Source organism: Sipha flava, unplaced genomic scaffold (genome assembly GCF_003268045.1).
Source record: "Sipha flava isolate LNK unplaced genomic scaffold, YSA_version1 0_pilon_pilon, whole genome shotgun sequence".
NCBI lineage: Eukaryota > Metazoa > Arthropoda > Insecta > Hemiptera > Aphididae > Sipha > Sipha flava.
In genome coordinates, this window is record NW_020271713.1 from 3,973,724 (window position 1) to 3,992,194 (window position 18,471).

At 26.2% G+C, this 18,471-nt stretch overlaps 2 protein-coding genes across 5 annotated transcripts; both read left to right on the top strand.

Annotated features, from left to right (window-relative positions):
• Positions 1-644: 644 nt before the first annotated feature.
• On the top strand, positions 645-9,547 carry LOC112692396 (cysteine protease ATG4B-like). 3 transcript variants are annotated; one of them, XM_025567152.1, is made up of 11 exons: positions 646-1,172; positions 1,343-1,500; positions 4,378-4,558; positions 5,490-5,654; positions 6,364-6,541; positions 6,620-6,699; positions 6,765-6,898; positions 7,817-7,895; positions 8,016-8,170; positions 8,519-8,708; positions 9,237-9,547. In XM_025567152.1, the coding sequence occupies exons 3-11, from the start codon at positions 4,384-4,386 to the stop codon at positions 9,296-9,298; spliced, it is 1,218 nt and encodes a 405-aa protein (XP_025422937.1). In that variant the 5' UTR covers positions 646-1,172; positions 1,343-1,500; positions 4,378-4,383; the 3' UTR covers positions 9,299-9,547. The 3 variants fall into 3 exon arrangements, with proteins under 3 accessions (XP_025423005.1, XP_025422937.1, XP_025422879.1); XM_025567220.1 differs by lacking the exon at positions 1,343-1,500 and having other exon boundaries at positions 645-1,172; XM_025567094.1 differs by having other exon boundaries at positions 646-1,500.
• A 1,792-nt stretch (positions 9,548-11,339) lies between these two features.
• Positions 11,340-17,593, top strand: LOC112694556. Of its 2 annotated transcripts, none has more exons than XM_025570073.1 (4): positions 11,340-11,517; positions 11,590-12,406; positions 15,924-16,009; positions 16,084-17,593. In XM_025570073.1, exon 4 carries the CDS (start codon positions 16,162-16,164, stop codon positions 17,344-17,346), a length of 1,185 nt encoding a protein of 394 aa, XP_025425858.1. In that variant the 5' UTR covers positions 11,340-11,517; positions 11,590-12,406; positions 15,924-16,009; positions 16,084-16,161; the 3' UTR covers positions 17,347-17,593. The 2 variants fall into 2 exon arrangements, with proteins under 2 accessions (XP_025425858.1, XP_025425851.1); XM_025570066.1 differs by having other exon boundaries at positions 11,340-11,513.
• Positions 17,594-18,471: the final 878 nt, after the last annotated feature.

Genomic DNA, 18,471 nt, shown 5'->3' on the forward strand with positions numbered 1-18,471 from the left:
ATGTGGCCCAAAGGTCCATTAAGATTGGAAACTAGTAACAGACTTGTTATTGACTAAACGTCAAAACTATTAAAATGTTTTTGAATAAAAATCTAATAAAAATTATTACTATCGAAAAACAATTTCGTTAACGCATATCTTGCTTGACAATGTCTACCCATTTATTGGAGTTGCTTTGCTAATGTTTTTGGGTAATGGGTAGGTGGTCGGTATTAATTTAATATGTTCGACCCATGTCGGTAAGAATGAGTGTGCCCCACTGAATATATGTAAGTAATGTTAATTAAAATATGGTTCGCGGCCCACGGGTTGGGAACCGCTGGTCTATATATTAGGAACACACCATACACGTGCGACATGAATGTATAAAATACGAACAATGACGACATGATCAACGTGGCAATAATTTAATGGTAAACAATATTATTATAGTTATGAGATCGTTGTCGCGGGCAATTGTGTTGCGCAATGCGCAGCGACGCGCGACCGAGCGACAAAACGCGGTTGTTGCACGGAGACAAAAACGGGAAACGGAGCGAGACGGAAAACGAACGGATAAGGAGAGACGAAACCGCCTCGTAAACGTATTCGCGAGCTGTTACAAGATAGGCGACGCGCATGCGCAACGGTCGATCGCGTTCACAATAATAGTGCATCGGAGGTTTTCGTTCCTTGGCCGATGTGTGATACGTGCATAATGGGCAGTGTAATTCGTGATACGTCCGCTCGTATTGCATTCTTATCACGCTCGCACGAATGCAACGGTGCACTGCGAGATACCGAAGGGAAAATAATAGACGAAAAATGTGAAACCTATTTGTAACCGCAGATATAAAAGGAAATAATCCGATTATTTAATGTCGTAGAATCCACGGACACAGTATCTCTGTAAAAAAAAAAAAAAAATTAATAATAATTATTTCGTATCCGTGTTGAATAATTTTCTTCTTCGTTTCTCCCCCACCCCGAGTCGTGGCGAGACATTGTCGCTCCCCTCGCTGTGTTGTTAATTAAATTATATTTCATACTTTCGTCCGTCCTCCGTCGCATTACCGTTTGTTATTTTTCCACCCGTCTGGCACACTTCGAAAAGGACGTTTATTGTCGTTGTCATCGTCATCGCCGCTGTCGTCGTCTAAACACGGAAGCCATACAGTCACATTATGTAGAAAGTAAAATACAAACTTTTATTCTCATTCAATCGTTTACTCTGTTAATGTGTTTTAATGTTTTTGTTTTTATTAATTTTCTCACGAATACGCGCGCACACTCGTTAAAAATTTATTCTCATATTGATAATCGGTAATTGTCTCCAAACGATTATTTGGCTCTTTGCGGATAGGTACTTGTTGCAATCATTACTGTCGTTGTTGTACGCTGGTCCGAACATCACAAGTTCGGTGATGGTACAAAAATCATTCCCCATCGCATGAGTTTTGCTTTTTGTTAAGGGCAACCTGCAAAATACGTCTACTTTTGACGTAACAGTCTTTGCTGGCCGTAAGTACAAGCTTTTTGTTGTATTTGTTTTGCATTTGTAGTGGGTTTCTACAAATTGTTTTTCATTCAACATTTTTTTGTCCTCATTAATCAATCATTAATACTAAACTAAATATTGATCATAACTAAACTATACTAATATTTAAATAGTTTTTTTTTATTTGTGTGTTTATTTTTATAATTATTTTATTAATTGTTTGTACTAAAATGTTCAATTTACCTAGTGTCTTGTGTTATCATTTTCTATAAGATTATTGGAAAATTAACTGCCTATTTTAACGTTATTAACTCTTATGCAATAAGATATTGACAAATAACTTTATATTTTTGGCTTTCTATAAAGCATAAAAACTTTTATAGTTTTTACCAGGGTCTCATTAATTTTTAAATTATCCTAGGACATCTTACTAGTTGTATTAGCTCTCTTTTAAATCTAAATAAGTTATGTTCTTTTAAAGTGATCTATAAGAACAAAAAATATTACCAACATCAGACTTGGGTATAACCATATTGGTAATTTATTATAAAGCAAAAGTAATGTTAAATGTATAATTTCACAGGATGCCACTATTTTTTTAGTCACATTGAAAGTAAATAGTACATCAGATAAGAACTCTTCTGATGTTGGTATGACATGTACTTTTCATTGTAAGTCAATTAGGAAGTATAAAAGTTAAATATGAAAATATTCACTTTCTAATTTGTTTATTAAATTGTTGGTTACACCATTGAATTTTATATATTGTGTTTTAAGATATTATTGAACTGTACTTAGAAGTATAATGTAAATATGTTAAAATACATCTTAAAAATTCTGGAAATTTCATTAATCACTAATTTTTTTTGTTCTGTTATTTATTAAAAATGATAATAAATGTTGGAAAAATAATTTTTAATTGAACTATGTTGGTTATATATTTACTATTTTTTTTTAAATAAATTAAATTAAGACAATATAATTAAATACGATTTATATAACTTTTTAGAAGAACAAAAACTACATTTATTGGTCATATAGAAATTAAATTAAAATGTATTATTATTTGATATAATTTAAAATTTAATAATTTTTATCATTATGTATTTATTACAGTAAAAAAATATTTAATTCATATTGACATTATTATACAGTAATTTAAGTTAATAGGTAGTAATAAATAATTTTGTTAGGTTTTTAACGTTATTTACTAAGAATTCACTTTAATTCCTAACAAATAAGTTAATTTTATATTAATTGTAATTCAAATAGAATTGTATGTTAATTGTTGTATATTTGTAAATTCATAATAAAAAAAAGATTTTAAAATTTGTATATGATAATTATTTATTTTCACAATACAAAAAAAATGTGTAGCATTTAGAATTGCATAATTTCCCAACTACTTCACAGGTACATTTATTTGTTTCACACTTCGTCTTACAGTGACATCTTTGATAGTCTTGTGTACCTATAAGACATTCTTAAATCTTTCATAGATTTTTTTTTCCTCATGTGTTTTCAATACAAATTTTGAATATTTTAATTGTTCAATATGAATATTGTATTCATCAATAGTTAGAAATAAGTTATTGTAACTACGTTTTTTATTAATTATATCAAATATTGTTAAATTTACTTTTCATTTCAAGTTCATCTATATTGGATAAAAGCTTACACGGTTTAAAGAAAATTAAAATGAAAATGTACACAATTCTAAAGAAAATTAACACAGAATTTTACGAAATACTTCATAACGATACAACGATGCCAAAGAATTTTGTTTTCCTTATACTTAAAGAGATAGATAATCTTGTAAATAATATAATGTATTGTATGTATTATGTAATTTATTATGCTTATTCAATCTTTCTTCATAAATATGCTTTAGAAAAGTATTTTATATTATTGTTTGTATCGTTAATGTTTAATCATGAATATCTAAGACTTAAAATTATGTTATTTCAAAATATTGTCTTGTCAGTTTTAGTATTCAAAATAGAATTTATGCAAAACATTTTATCATGAACCTAAATCATTGCTTTTACGTGATATTAAAGGTCATTAACTTTATATGATTAGTTATAGAATATATTCAGTTCAAAGGTTGCAAATTATTTATACTCATAATAAAATTATTTTAATCCACCAAAATATAAAAATGAATAAAGTATAGTAGTGAAATAATATTTATAAACAGCTGTCGTAAGAAAATGAAGTAACAGTTTTCACTGCATGTATTTTAATAAGTTTTATTTTATATTATCAAAATAATTAACTATAATGTATAAAAATAAAATCAATAAATTAAAATAATAATTTTATCCTTGATATTAATTTATACAAAAAAATCACAATAATATGATTAATAAACATTTTGTTTCTAGAAAAAGTTATCTAAAAAAAAAACATAGAAAAAATAATCATGATAGCATTAGGAATTTCATATATTTGAATGTATTAGCTTATAAAAAAACATGTTTTAAATTATATTAAAAATAAACTTTAAATATTCTAAAGAAGATACTAATTTATTAAATAAACATTTTTCAGGAAAAATATTTAATAAATTTTGAATTTGTTATAATCATATTGGTATTTAAACAATACTTACAATTTCCTGTTAATAATATTTAAACAAAAATTAATTGCATTAAAAATTAGTAATTCACTTTGTCTTCATTCTTACCTAAATTGAGATTTTCTCATTAATTCCAATAAATTATTGTATTGTAGGTAGGTATGTATATAAATGTACTAAAAACTAATAAGTTCATTTACATGCATAAATTATAATAATTATTAATAATTACTTATTAATGTTTTATACTAAAACCAATAGAACTTAAAAAAAATACTCTTGATATGTTATTTATTTTATTATTATATTTTTAATCTAGACATGCATGGATTGGAAGCAAATAATTCAAAAACATAGTCGTAAGATCTTAAATAGAATAAGTATGGACTTGATGTTAGAAGCATATTTAACACACGAATCAAGTCTCATGGATGTGGAGGATTTACCACAAACAGTGGAACCTGTATGGATACTAGGAAAAAAATATAGTACAATTATTGGTAATTAAATATTAATTGATAATTATTAGTAGTTTATCATTTTCCTATTCTATTAAAAAAAATTATTTATTTGCTTAATGTTTATTGTTAGATAAATTATTTTTTTGTTTATGAAAAAATTAGTTTAATTATTTAATATAATTAAAATATTTAATATTAATGATAAAATAGTCAATATTCAAATAGCTGTATTTTTTTTTATAGAGCCACAGCTTATAACAGTAATTGGTTTATTATGTATAAGTCAATGTTGATATTAACAAAACAAGATATCAAAATAATTAGATATTAAAATAAATAGAAAATAATTAATGTATAATATTAATAATATAATAATTAAATAATTTAATTTATCAGTTTTAGAAAAAAATAAAAATGTATGTTTAATTTAATTATCATTTAAAGATTTATTTTAAAATATAATTTTATTCTTAATAAATAATCATATAAAATAATTTATAATTTTTATTTTTTTTTGTATTTTAAAAGTAAGTTTATTATTATTTATATTACGGTATCTATATTATTTTTTAAAATACTTTTATCATTAAAATAAAAAAAAAAAATTAATCTTATTCAATTTTTTATTTAAAAGTAATCTAAACGAGAAGAGATATCAATCTATTTAAACGTGGAGGAAAGATTGACGACTCTAAACAATTTGACGGGAAAAAAATGAAAATTTTATCGTTGATTATGACGATACTTTTTTTTTCAAAAAGAATTTATACTCCTACAATCAAGACATTTTTTTTAAACATAATTTATTATGATATTATTAATTAGGTATAATAATATAAAATATGGCTATTATATTAAATAAATACTAAGTCTCTTCTTCTAATTTAATTATTTAATAATTGTTTTTTAACAAACAAATCATATAGTATTGTATAATAATAAATATAATTTATCTTTTTATTGTTTTAAGATTTACAACAAATACGAAGTGATGTTCAATCCAGATTATGGTTTACATACAGAAAAGGTTTCATTCAAATTGGTAATTCAAATTTTACCTCTGATAGAGGTTGGGGATGTATGTTGCGGTGTGGTCAAATGGTTATTGGTCAAGCTTTAATCTTTTTGCATCTTGGTTAGTATCTCATTATATTCGATAACAAAGCGTAAGGTTGTTTCTTTTATTATTTTAAATGATACTTTATTTTTGATTGTAAATAAATAATAATGCATACTGCTATTTCCAAATATTTTATTATTTTGATAAATATTTCTAAATTTGATATCAATGAGATTTTTAAATTTATTATCATAAAATATATATTGATTTGATCAAAAATCTTTATTTAGTTTCTTTTATAAAAAAAAAATGTTGGAAATTCTATTAATTTTATTGAAAGAACATTGGAATTAAACTCTATGATAAATTAATAAACCATCAATACCATACCTTCTTAACATTTGAAACGTAACCACTTATTTATGTTTAGTATCATATTTTGTTTAATATATATGTATAAATCTCAATGTCTATTTAAATATTGTTAAATTCATATTTTACATTAAATCATTAATTAATAAAAATGTTAGGTATGTAATTTGAAATATATTATATTTAAATATTTGTATTGCTATATTTTAATACTAATTTACATTATACTTAAGTTACTTTTTCAATGTACTATTATTTGTACCAATGCAAATTTTAGAAAGAATAATAAACTTATTAACATTTTTATTATTTTTATTACATAATGTTCAGAGTGCTAACCTTGCATATATTATGGAATAATAATATATATATATATATATGTAATTCATATATTTAAGAATGATCATTGTAGGGAGAGATTGGCGCTGGGACCCAGATAAGAGGGACCTAGATTATTTAAAAATATTAAGAATGTTTGAAGATAAAAGGTCTGCACCCTATTCAATCCATCAGATTGCTCTTATGGGAGTATCCTATGGTAAGCAAGTAGGCGAATGGTTTGGCCCAAATACAATAGCTCAAGTGTTAAAGTGAGTTTTATTTTGGTTTTTTTTTAAATATATTTTACAATTTTAATTTTACTATTGTTAACACATATTATTGTGCAGAAAATTAGCTGCCATGGATGAATTAAGTTCCCTTGTATTTCATGTAGCATTAGACAACACTCTAGTCATTAATGAAGTCAGTGAGTATCTGCATAATATATTTTTATCATTGAAAGTCATGTTTTTAATTAATTTATTTATTTAGAAAAACTATGTACTGTAATGGAACAAACCCCTAAGTCTAACTCTTGTAAAAAAGTTTGGAAACCATTGGTATTGGTGATACCCTTACGTTTAGGAATTAGTGCAATCAATCCTGCTTATGTTCAAGGAGTTAAAGTGAGTAATAATTTTGGACACTAAACTATCCATTTATTAACTCAATATTTGTTATTAATAATATCCTCAAGGAATTAAATTCTTATAATGTTTGGTATATGATACCATAAATAGACATAATACATTCTCTGGCTAAGAGTGTAGATATAATTGTTTGTGTTGGGTATTTATTTTGTGGTTTGTGATTTTTGATGTTTAGCATTTTTTATTATTTAACTATTCAACTATTTTTATTAATTCAAAGGAACAATAATTAATGAAAATATAATAAATTGTTTAAAAATTAAATTTAAAATTATGATATAAAATAAAAATGTATGTATTCAAAATTTAATTATTTTTAAAACTAAATAAAGTCACTGCACTTGTTAATTTCACTCTTAGTATACACCCAAATGAGTGTAAATAGCTTAGGTGCCAAATGATTATTGATAATATTTTAATTCTGAATACAAAAAAAACATTAAAATTTCTGTGGTATCTACAATATTAATGATCTTTTAAATCTCTCAGTTGCATCTATATTAACAGTTATATAATATTTCTATTAGTTAAGTTAATTGTCAGAACCATTTCATTCAAAACTCAGTATAAATAAAATAAAAATTATAATGCATAAAATGAATGTCCTAAGATCATTTTAGATATTTTTTTTTTAGTTTAAGATAAGATTAATTCAATTTTAAAAATTCTGATGTTTAAAATTAGTTTTTTTTTTATTTCTAACTTATAATTAAGTCTCTTAATTTAAATTGCATCGTAACAAATTCTATTATTAATTCTATTATATGTTTAATATTTAAAATACATGTTTAAAAACAAACATGAAGTTATAAGATTCTTACAGCTTTATAATCTGTATAAATGTAATTGCAATAATTATGTACCTAAGTTAATAAAATAATCTTTTTGTTTCAGATGTGTTTTACTTTTCCACAATCTTTAGGTGTCATCGGTGGAAGACCAAACCACGCACTGTACTTCATAGGTTTCGTAGGTACATCCATTTTTTTAAGCAATTTATAATTATATAATTTTATTCACTTTTATATTTTTTAATATTTAAACAATCATAAAATGTATATTTATTTATTTTTTTTTTTTTTTTGTATCTTAGGCAATGATGTTATATTTTTGGACCCTCACACAACTCAGCAAATAGGAATGTTACCGAACAAAGATATAGAAACAGAACATAAAATTGACAATTCATATCATTGTCAGCAAATAAATAGGCTACCAATTCTTAACATGGACCCATCACTTGCTGCTGTAAGTTGTTGCAATCAGTGGTTAAACCAAAAATTTATGGATGTTAAAATGACTCCCCATTTATGAAAGAAAAAAATGTACATGTATAATGTGTTATGGATCATTAGTTGGCCACGATCAAATTATACTCAAATTATGAATAAAAAAATAAGCTGGTTATAGGAATTTAAATACAATTTTATTATTTACTTATTTACTTCTTTTACCATAATTATTAAGCTCAAAATATTATTTAAAACTCATTTTTAAGTATTTATTTACATATTTTAATAATGTAAAGTATTTTAAGTTGAATACCTTAATCACGATATACCTTTCATTTTTTTTTTTTTTTGTATGGTTTTTCAGTGTTTCTTATGTCAGACTGAAGATGATTTCAATTCACTGTGTCAAGAACTAAAAATACATTTAGTCCAATCTGATCAGGCACCATCACAATCACTTATCACTATATGTGATGACCGACCATCTAATTGGACATTAGATAGTACTGGAAATCTATCCGCATCATCTGATAATATGGCTGTATCATTATCAGGTATGAAACAGAGTATGATTTTTAGTTATATTTTATGGCTACAAATCTTTTTTATTTTCTACTATTCATAAAAATCTATCTTTTTTGTTATTTGTTTATATATATAATATATATTATATATTATATAGTTACGTATCATTGTAGTTGGATGTTTTTACAATTGGATAAATTAAAAAAATAGATACTTATAAAATATTAAGTGATGAAGTCTGATATATAATAATGTTAGGAGTATAAGAGAATGTACCCTCATGATATTTTAAGGATACTTGAATTTCAATTATTATAAATAATTAATAAATATAGTTTTACTTTCACTAAATGGAAAGTATTAAAACACATATCAAAAAAAAACTGCTATAAAACTACTTCTGTCTCTAACAAGATAATATTAGCCAAATTTGTTAAACAAGAATAAGAAAATTTTATTTAATTTTGCCTTAACAATTTGTATTAGAATTTTATTATTTTAATATTATTGCATAGATTAAAGTGTAAAATGAATAATTAAAATATCTTGTTTTTTAGACTTGGAATTGAACGATAAAAAAATGTTAACGGATTCAGATGATGATTTTGAACTTTTGTAAAAAGTACAAATTTATGGGATTTTGTAAAACTTTGAACATACATATGACCTAAGCATATGCATGTACAGCCATGCATACACATATATATAGTTGATTACAAATGTTTTTCTATGCATCGAGGGAAAATATATATTTATTCAGTACAATTCTGGTCATCAGCACAACAATATTTTGAACCAAAATAAAATTATTTATTAGATTGTTTTATAATTTGCAAATTTGTTTTAAAAACTATTATTAATACCAGTTATGTTTATATAACAAAAAATATTTTTATTACTCTAAATAAAATTAACAACAATTATAATTTTCTACCTAAGAAAATTCTAACAAATTCAATGAATTGTTAAAACACCAGATGGGTAAATGTTTATATCTTTGTTATAAAATTGTATTTGGTAACTATTTATTTTGTTGTTGAACATTTATATTGTTAATGTAGTTATTGCCTTATTGTTAAACTAGTTATTAATACATTGATTAAATATATTAAATTATTTTAAATTTAATTAATAATACTAACTAACTGTGTACAATGTACATGAATACTTAACTGTGTAAAAGTAATTGATGGAACAAATTGTATTCTATACACACAAATTGTTTTATTTATTTACTTTAACTCGTTTTTTAGTAAAATTTTGTTAGCATTTTATTTTCATAAATTGTTGACCGAAAGTTGATAAATGTGTCAATTAACTGATGTGTGCCTACACAATTTATACTGCATTATAATTTATAACAAAAATATATTTTTGTAAAATAAATTTAGGCCTTAAAATTTCATGTACTATTAACTAAATTATTATTTATATATATGTTCAATAATTTATTCCATTGTTTTTTTTCTCAACTGTAGAATGAAATTGAAAAATTATATAATTTATATCATTCTTTAGTTTAATACTATAGTAATATAAAAATACTAACAAAAAAAGAATTTTTTAAAAAGTATTAATAATTTGCAAATATATTACATTAAAAGTTCATAATAAGTAATATCTATTTTTCTATATATCTTCTAATATAATAAGTAATAATTTAAATCATTGTTTAATTTTTAGTTGATTAAGCTATTATTTGGGCTGTTAAATGTCAAATACATGAATTTCTAGGGCCTAAATTATAAGTAATGACTGTAAAAATGAAAAAATAAAAATTTAAATTGTATGTACGAAAAGAAATCTTTTTTATTTACTTTTAACAGTTTCAATTATATGAATTGACACTTAAACATAACAAATAAATCATTCATAATATATTTTAATGTTTTGTCAGGTAATATGTAATTGTTGTGATTATTTTTTTAAGAAATCATAATTTATCCATTAGGTTTTATGCACTCGATACTATTACTTCTTGGCAAGTTCACTAGTTTGGACAGTGTTTTGAATGGTTTGTACAATATAAATTTTTATCACAGTATGATATCTACAAAAAAGACTTACTATCTAATTATTAATTTATGTATTCTAATCTCATCAAAACTTAATTTTTGTACTTTAACTGTAATTTTTGTATTTTTATTATTTACATTAAATAAAACTGGGTAAATATATTAATTATAAAATTATTTTATGTGTACATAAAATGAATTTCAATGTATAGAAATATAACTATTTTAATATTGATTAATCCCGAGTGTTATTTATTTTAATTTCATAGTAAATGACAAAAAAATTAGTAGCTATATGAATTCTATTAAATTACATAACTATCAACCTATAAATTAGTACCCAGAGCCGTATCAAACATTGCAGCACCCTGGGGCAAAATGTTTTCTTTGGGGCCACTAGGCACAAGTAGCATAATAATGGCGCCTCTTTACTTTAACAAAACTACGGTGCCCGTGGCGATTTCCCCCTTTGGCCCCCCTTAACACGGCTCTGTCAGTACCCATGAATTTAACAAAACATATCTTCTTATTTAATACCCATAACACACTTGAGTATAAATTAATCACATAATTTATTGATACTATTTCAAAAGAAATTGGAATGTACTTATATTAAAGTTGTATGAGTTATAAGTATTAAAGGCAACAAATAATGAATACCTGACTTATAAACCTATAAAAATGGATCAAAACATTTATGGTTTTATATTCTTTCCAGATAAGCCGCAACCACAAAAAAAACTACATAATAAACCGCGCTGTATATGCAATTAATGTTTCTGAATGGCTCATAAACACGTCGTATATGTATATATACCTGTAGGTAATCAATTCGTTTATTGATTATTATTTTTTTTTTTTTTTTGTAAAAACATTTACTTTTATTTTCCAAAAGGTACTCAGATTTCGTAACGACCGGATCGTGGTTGAATAGCGCACTGGTTAGGTTGAATCCGCTTCTTCGTACGATATTGTTGAATCGCGTCAATTTATGGTTTAGCCATTCGAAATTCTTTAACGTGGATTTCTTCGAACCGAACAAATTCTTTGCAAATTGCAATGATGCACAAAACGCGCAGTCGATTAGATAATAGGCTCGATCAACCGATGGTTCCTTTCGCCGATGAGTTTCGAACATTGTTTTTTCGCGACAACGATCGTTTTGCACACAAAGCGCGTCGATCGATGGGAACTTATACAGCACGCCTTGGTTGGGTGTTCGGATCGAGTAATGAAAAAGAAAAAAAAATATCGTAACATTAACAAGACCACGGACGCTCACACGTGAAGTTCAAAAAGGCAACGGGTTCAAAAGTTTTCGACTTTTGAAAACGCTCGGGGGGACACTTGTCGCCATTCGCAAACCGACGCACAGGAAACCGATGGGGGACCGCGAACTTCGAGTCGACCAAGCCGAAACGGATTCGCTAGACCACACGTCGGGCGGCGGGCATGTCTGGGTGCTGCCAACTGTCCGGCGACAACACGACCGAAATATCAAAGCTCACTGAACGAGCAACGTTGGCCGTCGGTTATTTCATTTGCCAAAGCACAACACAAAAGTGGATCCCAATACATCACCATTCACCACGAGTCTTCGCGGTCCGCTCGTTGTGTTCGGATTATTTCACCCTTCGATCGCGGCCACACGAATCCACCACCGCTGCGGACACCCGTCTTTCGTATTCCGTGCACATTCTCCAGTCCAAACGGTAAGCATGATTTGCGCGCGGCCGTGTCGAACTCGGCGGCACAGGAAATCATTTCTGTTTCGTCGTCCGGTCTTGTACGAAAAACATTTTAATCATTGCCGAAAAATATAATCATAATCGATACGGTATTAGCTGAATAGTAGAATAGTAGGTATCACCTGAACAAAAGGACCGTCTCTCTTACCGTAGGGCGCACCTACGCCGCTTTCAGTAGGGTTAGGCCGTAGGCCCAAGGGCAGTTCGAGGGAAAAATGTTTTGTCTTGGTCACATGATTTTTCAATTTTATGGAATTCCCAAAAATAGCTTTATATTTTATTTCGTTAAAATTGTAGAAAATTTAAAAGTAACACGACTTGGTGGACAAAACATTTTTTTGGCTTGGAAAACGATACATACAATAAAGGCATTAACCAATAATACTTTAAACAAATGCTTTTAAAGATGAAAATTATTTTTACTATCGATAAATAACCTTATGAACACATTTTCATATGCTCAAATGAATTAATTTTTAGAAAACCTTAATACATATATAACATAAATAAACAACTAAATAACATATACATTATTATTTCATTAAGATGTAAATACCTACTAATTATGTTATTTGGTTCTCCACTTGGTCGTTACTCAGATCATGTGTAAGAATCTATTTTTAAAAAAATTACCGATAACATTTCACAATGTACTTTTCACTGTATAAAATAACTGGTAGGTACTAATTATAGCTTAATTTATGAGTTTATAATTCATTATATCGAACTTTTTCTTTTACATTTTTTTTTTCTGATCTAAAAGTTTTGTAGTTTCTACTTTTATTTAAAATCTTTTGTTTTCAACAAAAGTATACAATCCAAACGATTTTACTAATAAGTGTTCAATAGCGCATTTTTGGGGGGGGGGGGTACACGGTCGTTATCGTTATTATTGCCTTATCTGAAATAAAAATAATAATAAAACGGTTTGGTACCGTGGTGTATACAAAATTTTTAATGCTAACAAATTGTTTATAAATATGAGCTCCCTCGACGATATTAACGATATAAACGTATATCGTGTCTATTAGCTAACGTAAACAGTTTCAAAACATGTTACACGACGACACGACGCGTCAATACCATTGTTAATATAATGAAAATAGATTTTCCACCGTCAAACGCAACGGCTAACAATAAAAGCATGGCTGTGTTCAGGGCCGACGTTACCTTTTGTGAGGCCCTGGGAAAAACTTATTTCACCCATAACTATAGTCTCACCTATAGCCTGTAGGTCGCAATTAAAAGCGATAACACGTAATCAGACTCGGTGACAGCTGCACACGATATCGGTTAATGAAATTTAAGATATGCGATAAAATAAATTTCCTATGTATTTCGGTTTCCATACTGTGCGGCGAGCCGTACGGGTCGTCGTTGATGCATACATTTGTGCATACATCTTAAATATAATATTGTTGTTTTGTCGATAGGTTTTTTATTACATGCCAACGGATTTCTCTAGAAATCGCACTTGCCAGACGATCCATACATTTCACGTTTTATTTTATGAGATTTCCGTACAAAATATTTCTCAATGAAAATTTTAAGCGCGAGGCCCTGGACAAATGTCCCGTTTAGCCTCCCCTTAACACCGGCCTTGGCTGTGTTCGTCAAAATGGTTATCTTTTATTTTAAACATATATATTATTTTTATTATTTTTAAAAGTTAAAAAAAAAAAAAAAGTCAAAGATTTAATTTGAATTGTAATTATAATAACATAATTAACTTTTTATTTTTCCTTTTTTAAGTTAAGCAGTGTTTACTATATAATATATATTAAGCTATAATATACTCAAAGTACAATATTTTTAATACATTTGATTTATCACTGGATCATTAAAATAAATCAAAATTATTTAATAAAATATATTTTCATTTTAAAATATGTCTATGTATGTTAAAACCTTCAAAATATGTGATATTATGCAAAATAATTTAATTTTTGAACTTGTTAGGTGGCGATTCAATTTAATTATATTTAAGTTATTTATCTAACTTTTTGGTGTATTCAATAAAAACATGCATTTACATAAACTTCCGGACCCTAATAATGACTAAGAACTGGCTCATTGTTTTTGAGTTTCTTTTCTAACATGGAGAAAATCTCTAGTACAAATACCCATACAAATTCCTATGACATTTAATATCTTTTACTTTTTCAAATTGAAAGCCTCAACACAGAGTTGTCTATGCAACAACCAAATAAGTCTGTTTAAAGGCATTTTCAGGATAGATATGGAACTGAATCAAATTTAAAAAGTAAAATTCCATTTTTAAATACTACAAATATTTTTATCAGGTGCAAATATTGCAACAACTTTTTTTTTGCGTTTGATATAAATCTTATATTCTCAACAATTGTATTAAAGTTAAAATATAAATTTTTTTTGTTTTTTTCTCATAATATTTGTACCTAATAGGTTAGGTACAAGTTTTATATTTATTTATTAATACAGACTAAAGTCCAATTTACAATATATTTGTATAGATAATATTAAGTTCTTTCTTATTTTTATAGTTCTACTACAAATCATTACTAATTGTATTTATTCCTTGAATAACATTCTCAACTTTGTTTAGGTTTATTGTTTGTTATATAATAACAATATATTATGTAGTTCACTATAATATAAGTAATTGTACACATAAAAAACTTTTTAAGCTAATAGTAAAAGGGTTTACTCAGTTACAAATGTATTTTAATTGAGTAAAAAATAATACGTGTAGGTACATTAGATTTTAAATTTAAAAATCTTGCTCTATATTTTATAACTCATGTAATCTTCAAACTTGATTATAATCTAAACTTGTTACAATATAAAAAAAAAACTTTATAAGTACCTAGATTGAAGTATGATCAAAACAGACTAAGGTTAACTTAGTAATAGATAGTAATAATAAATTAGTTGGTATCTAATATTCATATAATAATTCAGCATCAATAGTCTAATTTACAGTCTCTGCCATAATATCTTACACTTTTAAAATATTGCATAAACAATAATTATATTTATTCAATATATTTTTATCCATATTTTTAAAAATATAATTTAATGTTATAAAATATTAATATTCTACTTAATTTTTATATACATTATACATATACAAAATATATAGACTTACCCAATGTTTCACTAAACGATCCTTCATTTTATCTTAGTATTAGGTCAAAAACTTGATCTATTTAATGTTTTGAATGAAACATGTATTTCATTAATTAATTTTATCTTAGAATAAAACTTAATTTTTTAGTTTATATTTTTAAAACATCAATTAATAATACAATGATATCTTAGTTTGAAAAATATTATTATTTTTAATTAAAGTAGTGTTAATTATAAAACACATATATAATATAACAACATATATTTAACTACTTTATCGGTTGATCTTATTTATAATTTTATATTTGATTTTTGATGAGTATTAATGTCAATTATGTTTTATTTTATGAGTATATTTCATTTTTTTTTCTAGAGCAATTTATTATTCAAAATAAAGCCGATTGCCATTTAAAATACATGAGCTGCACAAATTAATTCTATGCTGTAATTATAACAAACGTAAATTTTTATAATTAAATTTTTAATCTCGATTAAAATCATCGAGTTCATTAATAATAAGTGTTGTTTTTTAGGTAATTCTTTTAGTCGTCTCCAAAAATTAAGCACATCTTGAATCATTAAAGTTTGATATTTATTATACCAAAGTCATTATGTGGTCCCTAATTAAATTAGCATATTACGCTTGCAATGAACCAGAGAAATATTGGTATAACACTAAACCAAATAATGTTGTAAAAGTAAATTTGGAATCTTGTTGCCACGAAATAATAAAAGTCATCAAAGGGCGTAAGAAAAAATATTTAATGGATATAGAGTTGTGCAGCATTGCTTCAAATAATGGTCATTTGGACTGTTTAATGACTGCTCATCAAATGGGATCTCCATGGGACAAAAGAACATGTTCAATTGCTGCAAGAAAGGGCCATCTTTATTGTTTACAATATGCCCATGAAAACGGGTGCCCTTGGGATGCTAGTACATGTTACAGCGCTGCTAAAGGTGGACATTTACATTGCCTAATATATGCCCACAGTAATAATTGCCCGTGGGACGAATATACATCAAATTGGGCTGCAAGTGGTGGCTATTTAGACTGTTTAAAATATGCTTATAGAAATGGATGCCCTTGGAACGAAAAAACTTGTATGATGGCAGCTTACAATGGACATTTAAACTGTTTAAAATTCGCTTTTAATCATGGATGTCCATGGGATGAACAAACGTGTACATGGTCTGCTAGAAAAGGTCAACTAAACTGTTTAATATTTGCCCATAAGAATGGATGTCCTTGGGATGAAAATACGTGTACAAAGGCTGCAATAGGTGGACACTTGCAATGTTTAATGTATGCTCATGATAATGGATGTCCTTGGGACCAAAATGTATGCAATTTTGCTTCCGCTAACGGACACTTGAATATTTTGAAGTATGCGCATAACAATGGATGCCCATGGAACGAAAAAACTTTGTACGAGGCTGCAATAAATGGTCATTTGCACTGTATCGAATATGCCCATACGCATGGATGTCCATGGGATAAAAAAACATGCAATGGGGCTGCCAATAGTGGTCATTTGAATTGTTTACGATACCTTCATGAAAATGGTTGTCCGTGGGATGAGTATGTGATCTACATGGTTGCAAAACAAGGACATTTGGACTGCATGAAATATGCCCATGAAAACAAATGTCCATGGCATGAAAGTACTTGTTATTTGGCAGCAGTGGGACGACATTTTGAATGTTTGAAATATGCTCGTAGAAATGGTTGTCCGTGGGATGATGTAACGAAAAAATGGGCCATCGAATATGGGCAATTTGATGATTATTTATAACATACTCATAACAGTCTTAACTAAAGAGTGAGGAGCTATTTATACAATTGACAAGTTTTTACAACCATGCATATCATTTTTTAGTAAGATTAATTTTGGTTTACAACCTGAACTTTTCTATTTGCTAATTTTTTTTTTGCATTTTTGAGTTAATGTTTCATTATGATGTTGTAATATTTGACTTTTGACTATTGCCATATGGGAGATATGAACTAACTTTTCATTTTTTTTTTATTCCTTTGTCAAACGCCAGTTAAACATTTCATAAAACTTGTTTTAAAATTGTATCTGCCTATAATAAAACTAGTTATGAAATTAATACAAATCTCTCTTAATTATTTTATTCCTCCATAACAAACCTATGAGTAATGTAATTTAATTGGAATAATAATGAATTAAACAATATTGTAAGAATCATTACCAAAACTAATTTATATTTTTACTACTTTTCGGTACTAGTATTTCCTAAAACTAGTTCCTAATTATAACTATGAATTTAATTTTTTTTATTGAATTTACTTCCAAATTCAAATCAGTTATTTAAAATATGGTATTAGAATATTATTGTTAATTTTCAATATCTTAATATTATCAATGAACATTATAAATTGCAAAGTTCCAGAAAACGTATTTAAAATAATATAGGTGTATTTATAATTTATTTTACATTAATGAATATGTATTTATTGGTTTTTTATAAAAAAAATTCCTAGTATAAGTACACTATAAATTAAAAATTATCCTAAAAGTTTTAAATAATATTTTTATAATATTTTTATTTATTTTATTTGTCTATTTAACGAATTATAAAATAATATTATATTAACATTTATACGTGTATTAGTCATAGTTTATAAATTTGTGAATCCTTTCTAACAGGGTATGACTTATATAATTTTTAAATACTCATTTGATGTTTAATAATATGTTTACATATATTTAAAAATTAAAATTTTAAATATATTTAATCTATGTATTTATTACATATGTATCTAATATATTTAATCTATGGTCATAGTTACTTTGCATTTGTAGGAATTGGTATTACACCGTGATTACGCTCGTACATGTAACTGTTTGCGTTTATAATAGTTTGATTTTACAAGTAAATCCAAAAATTATGGC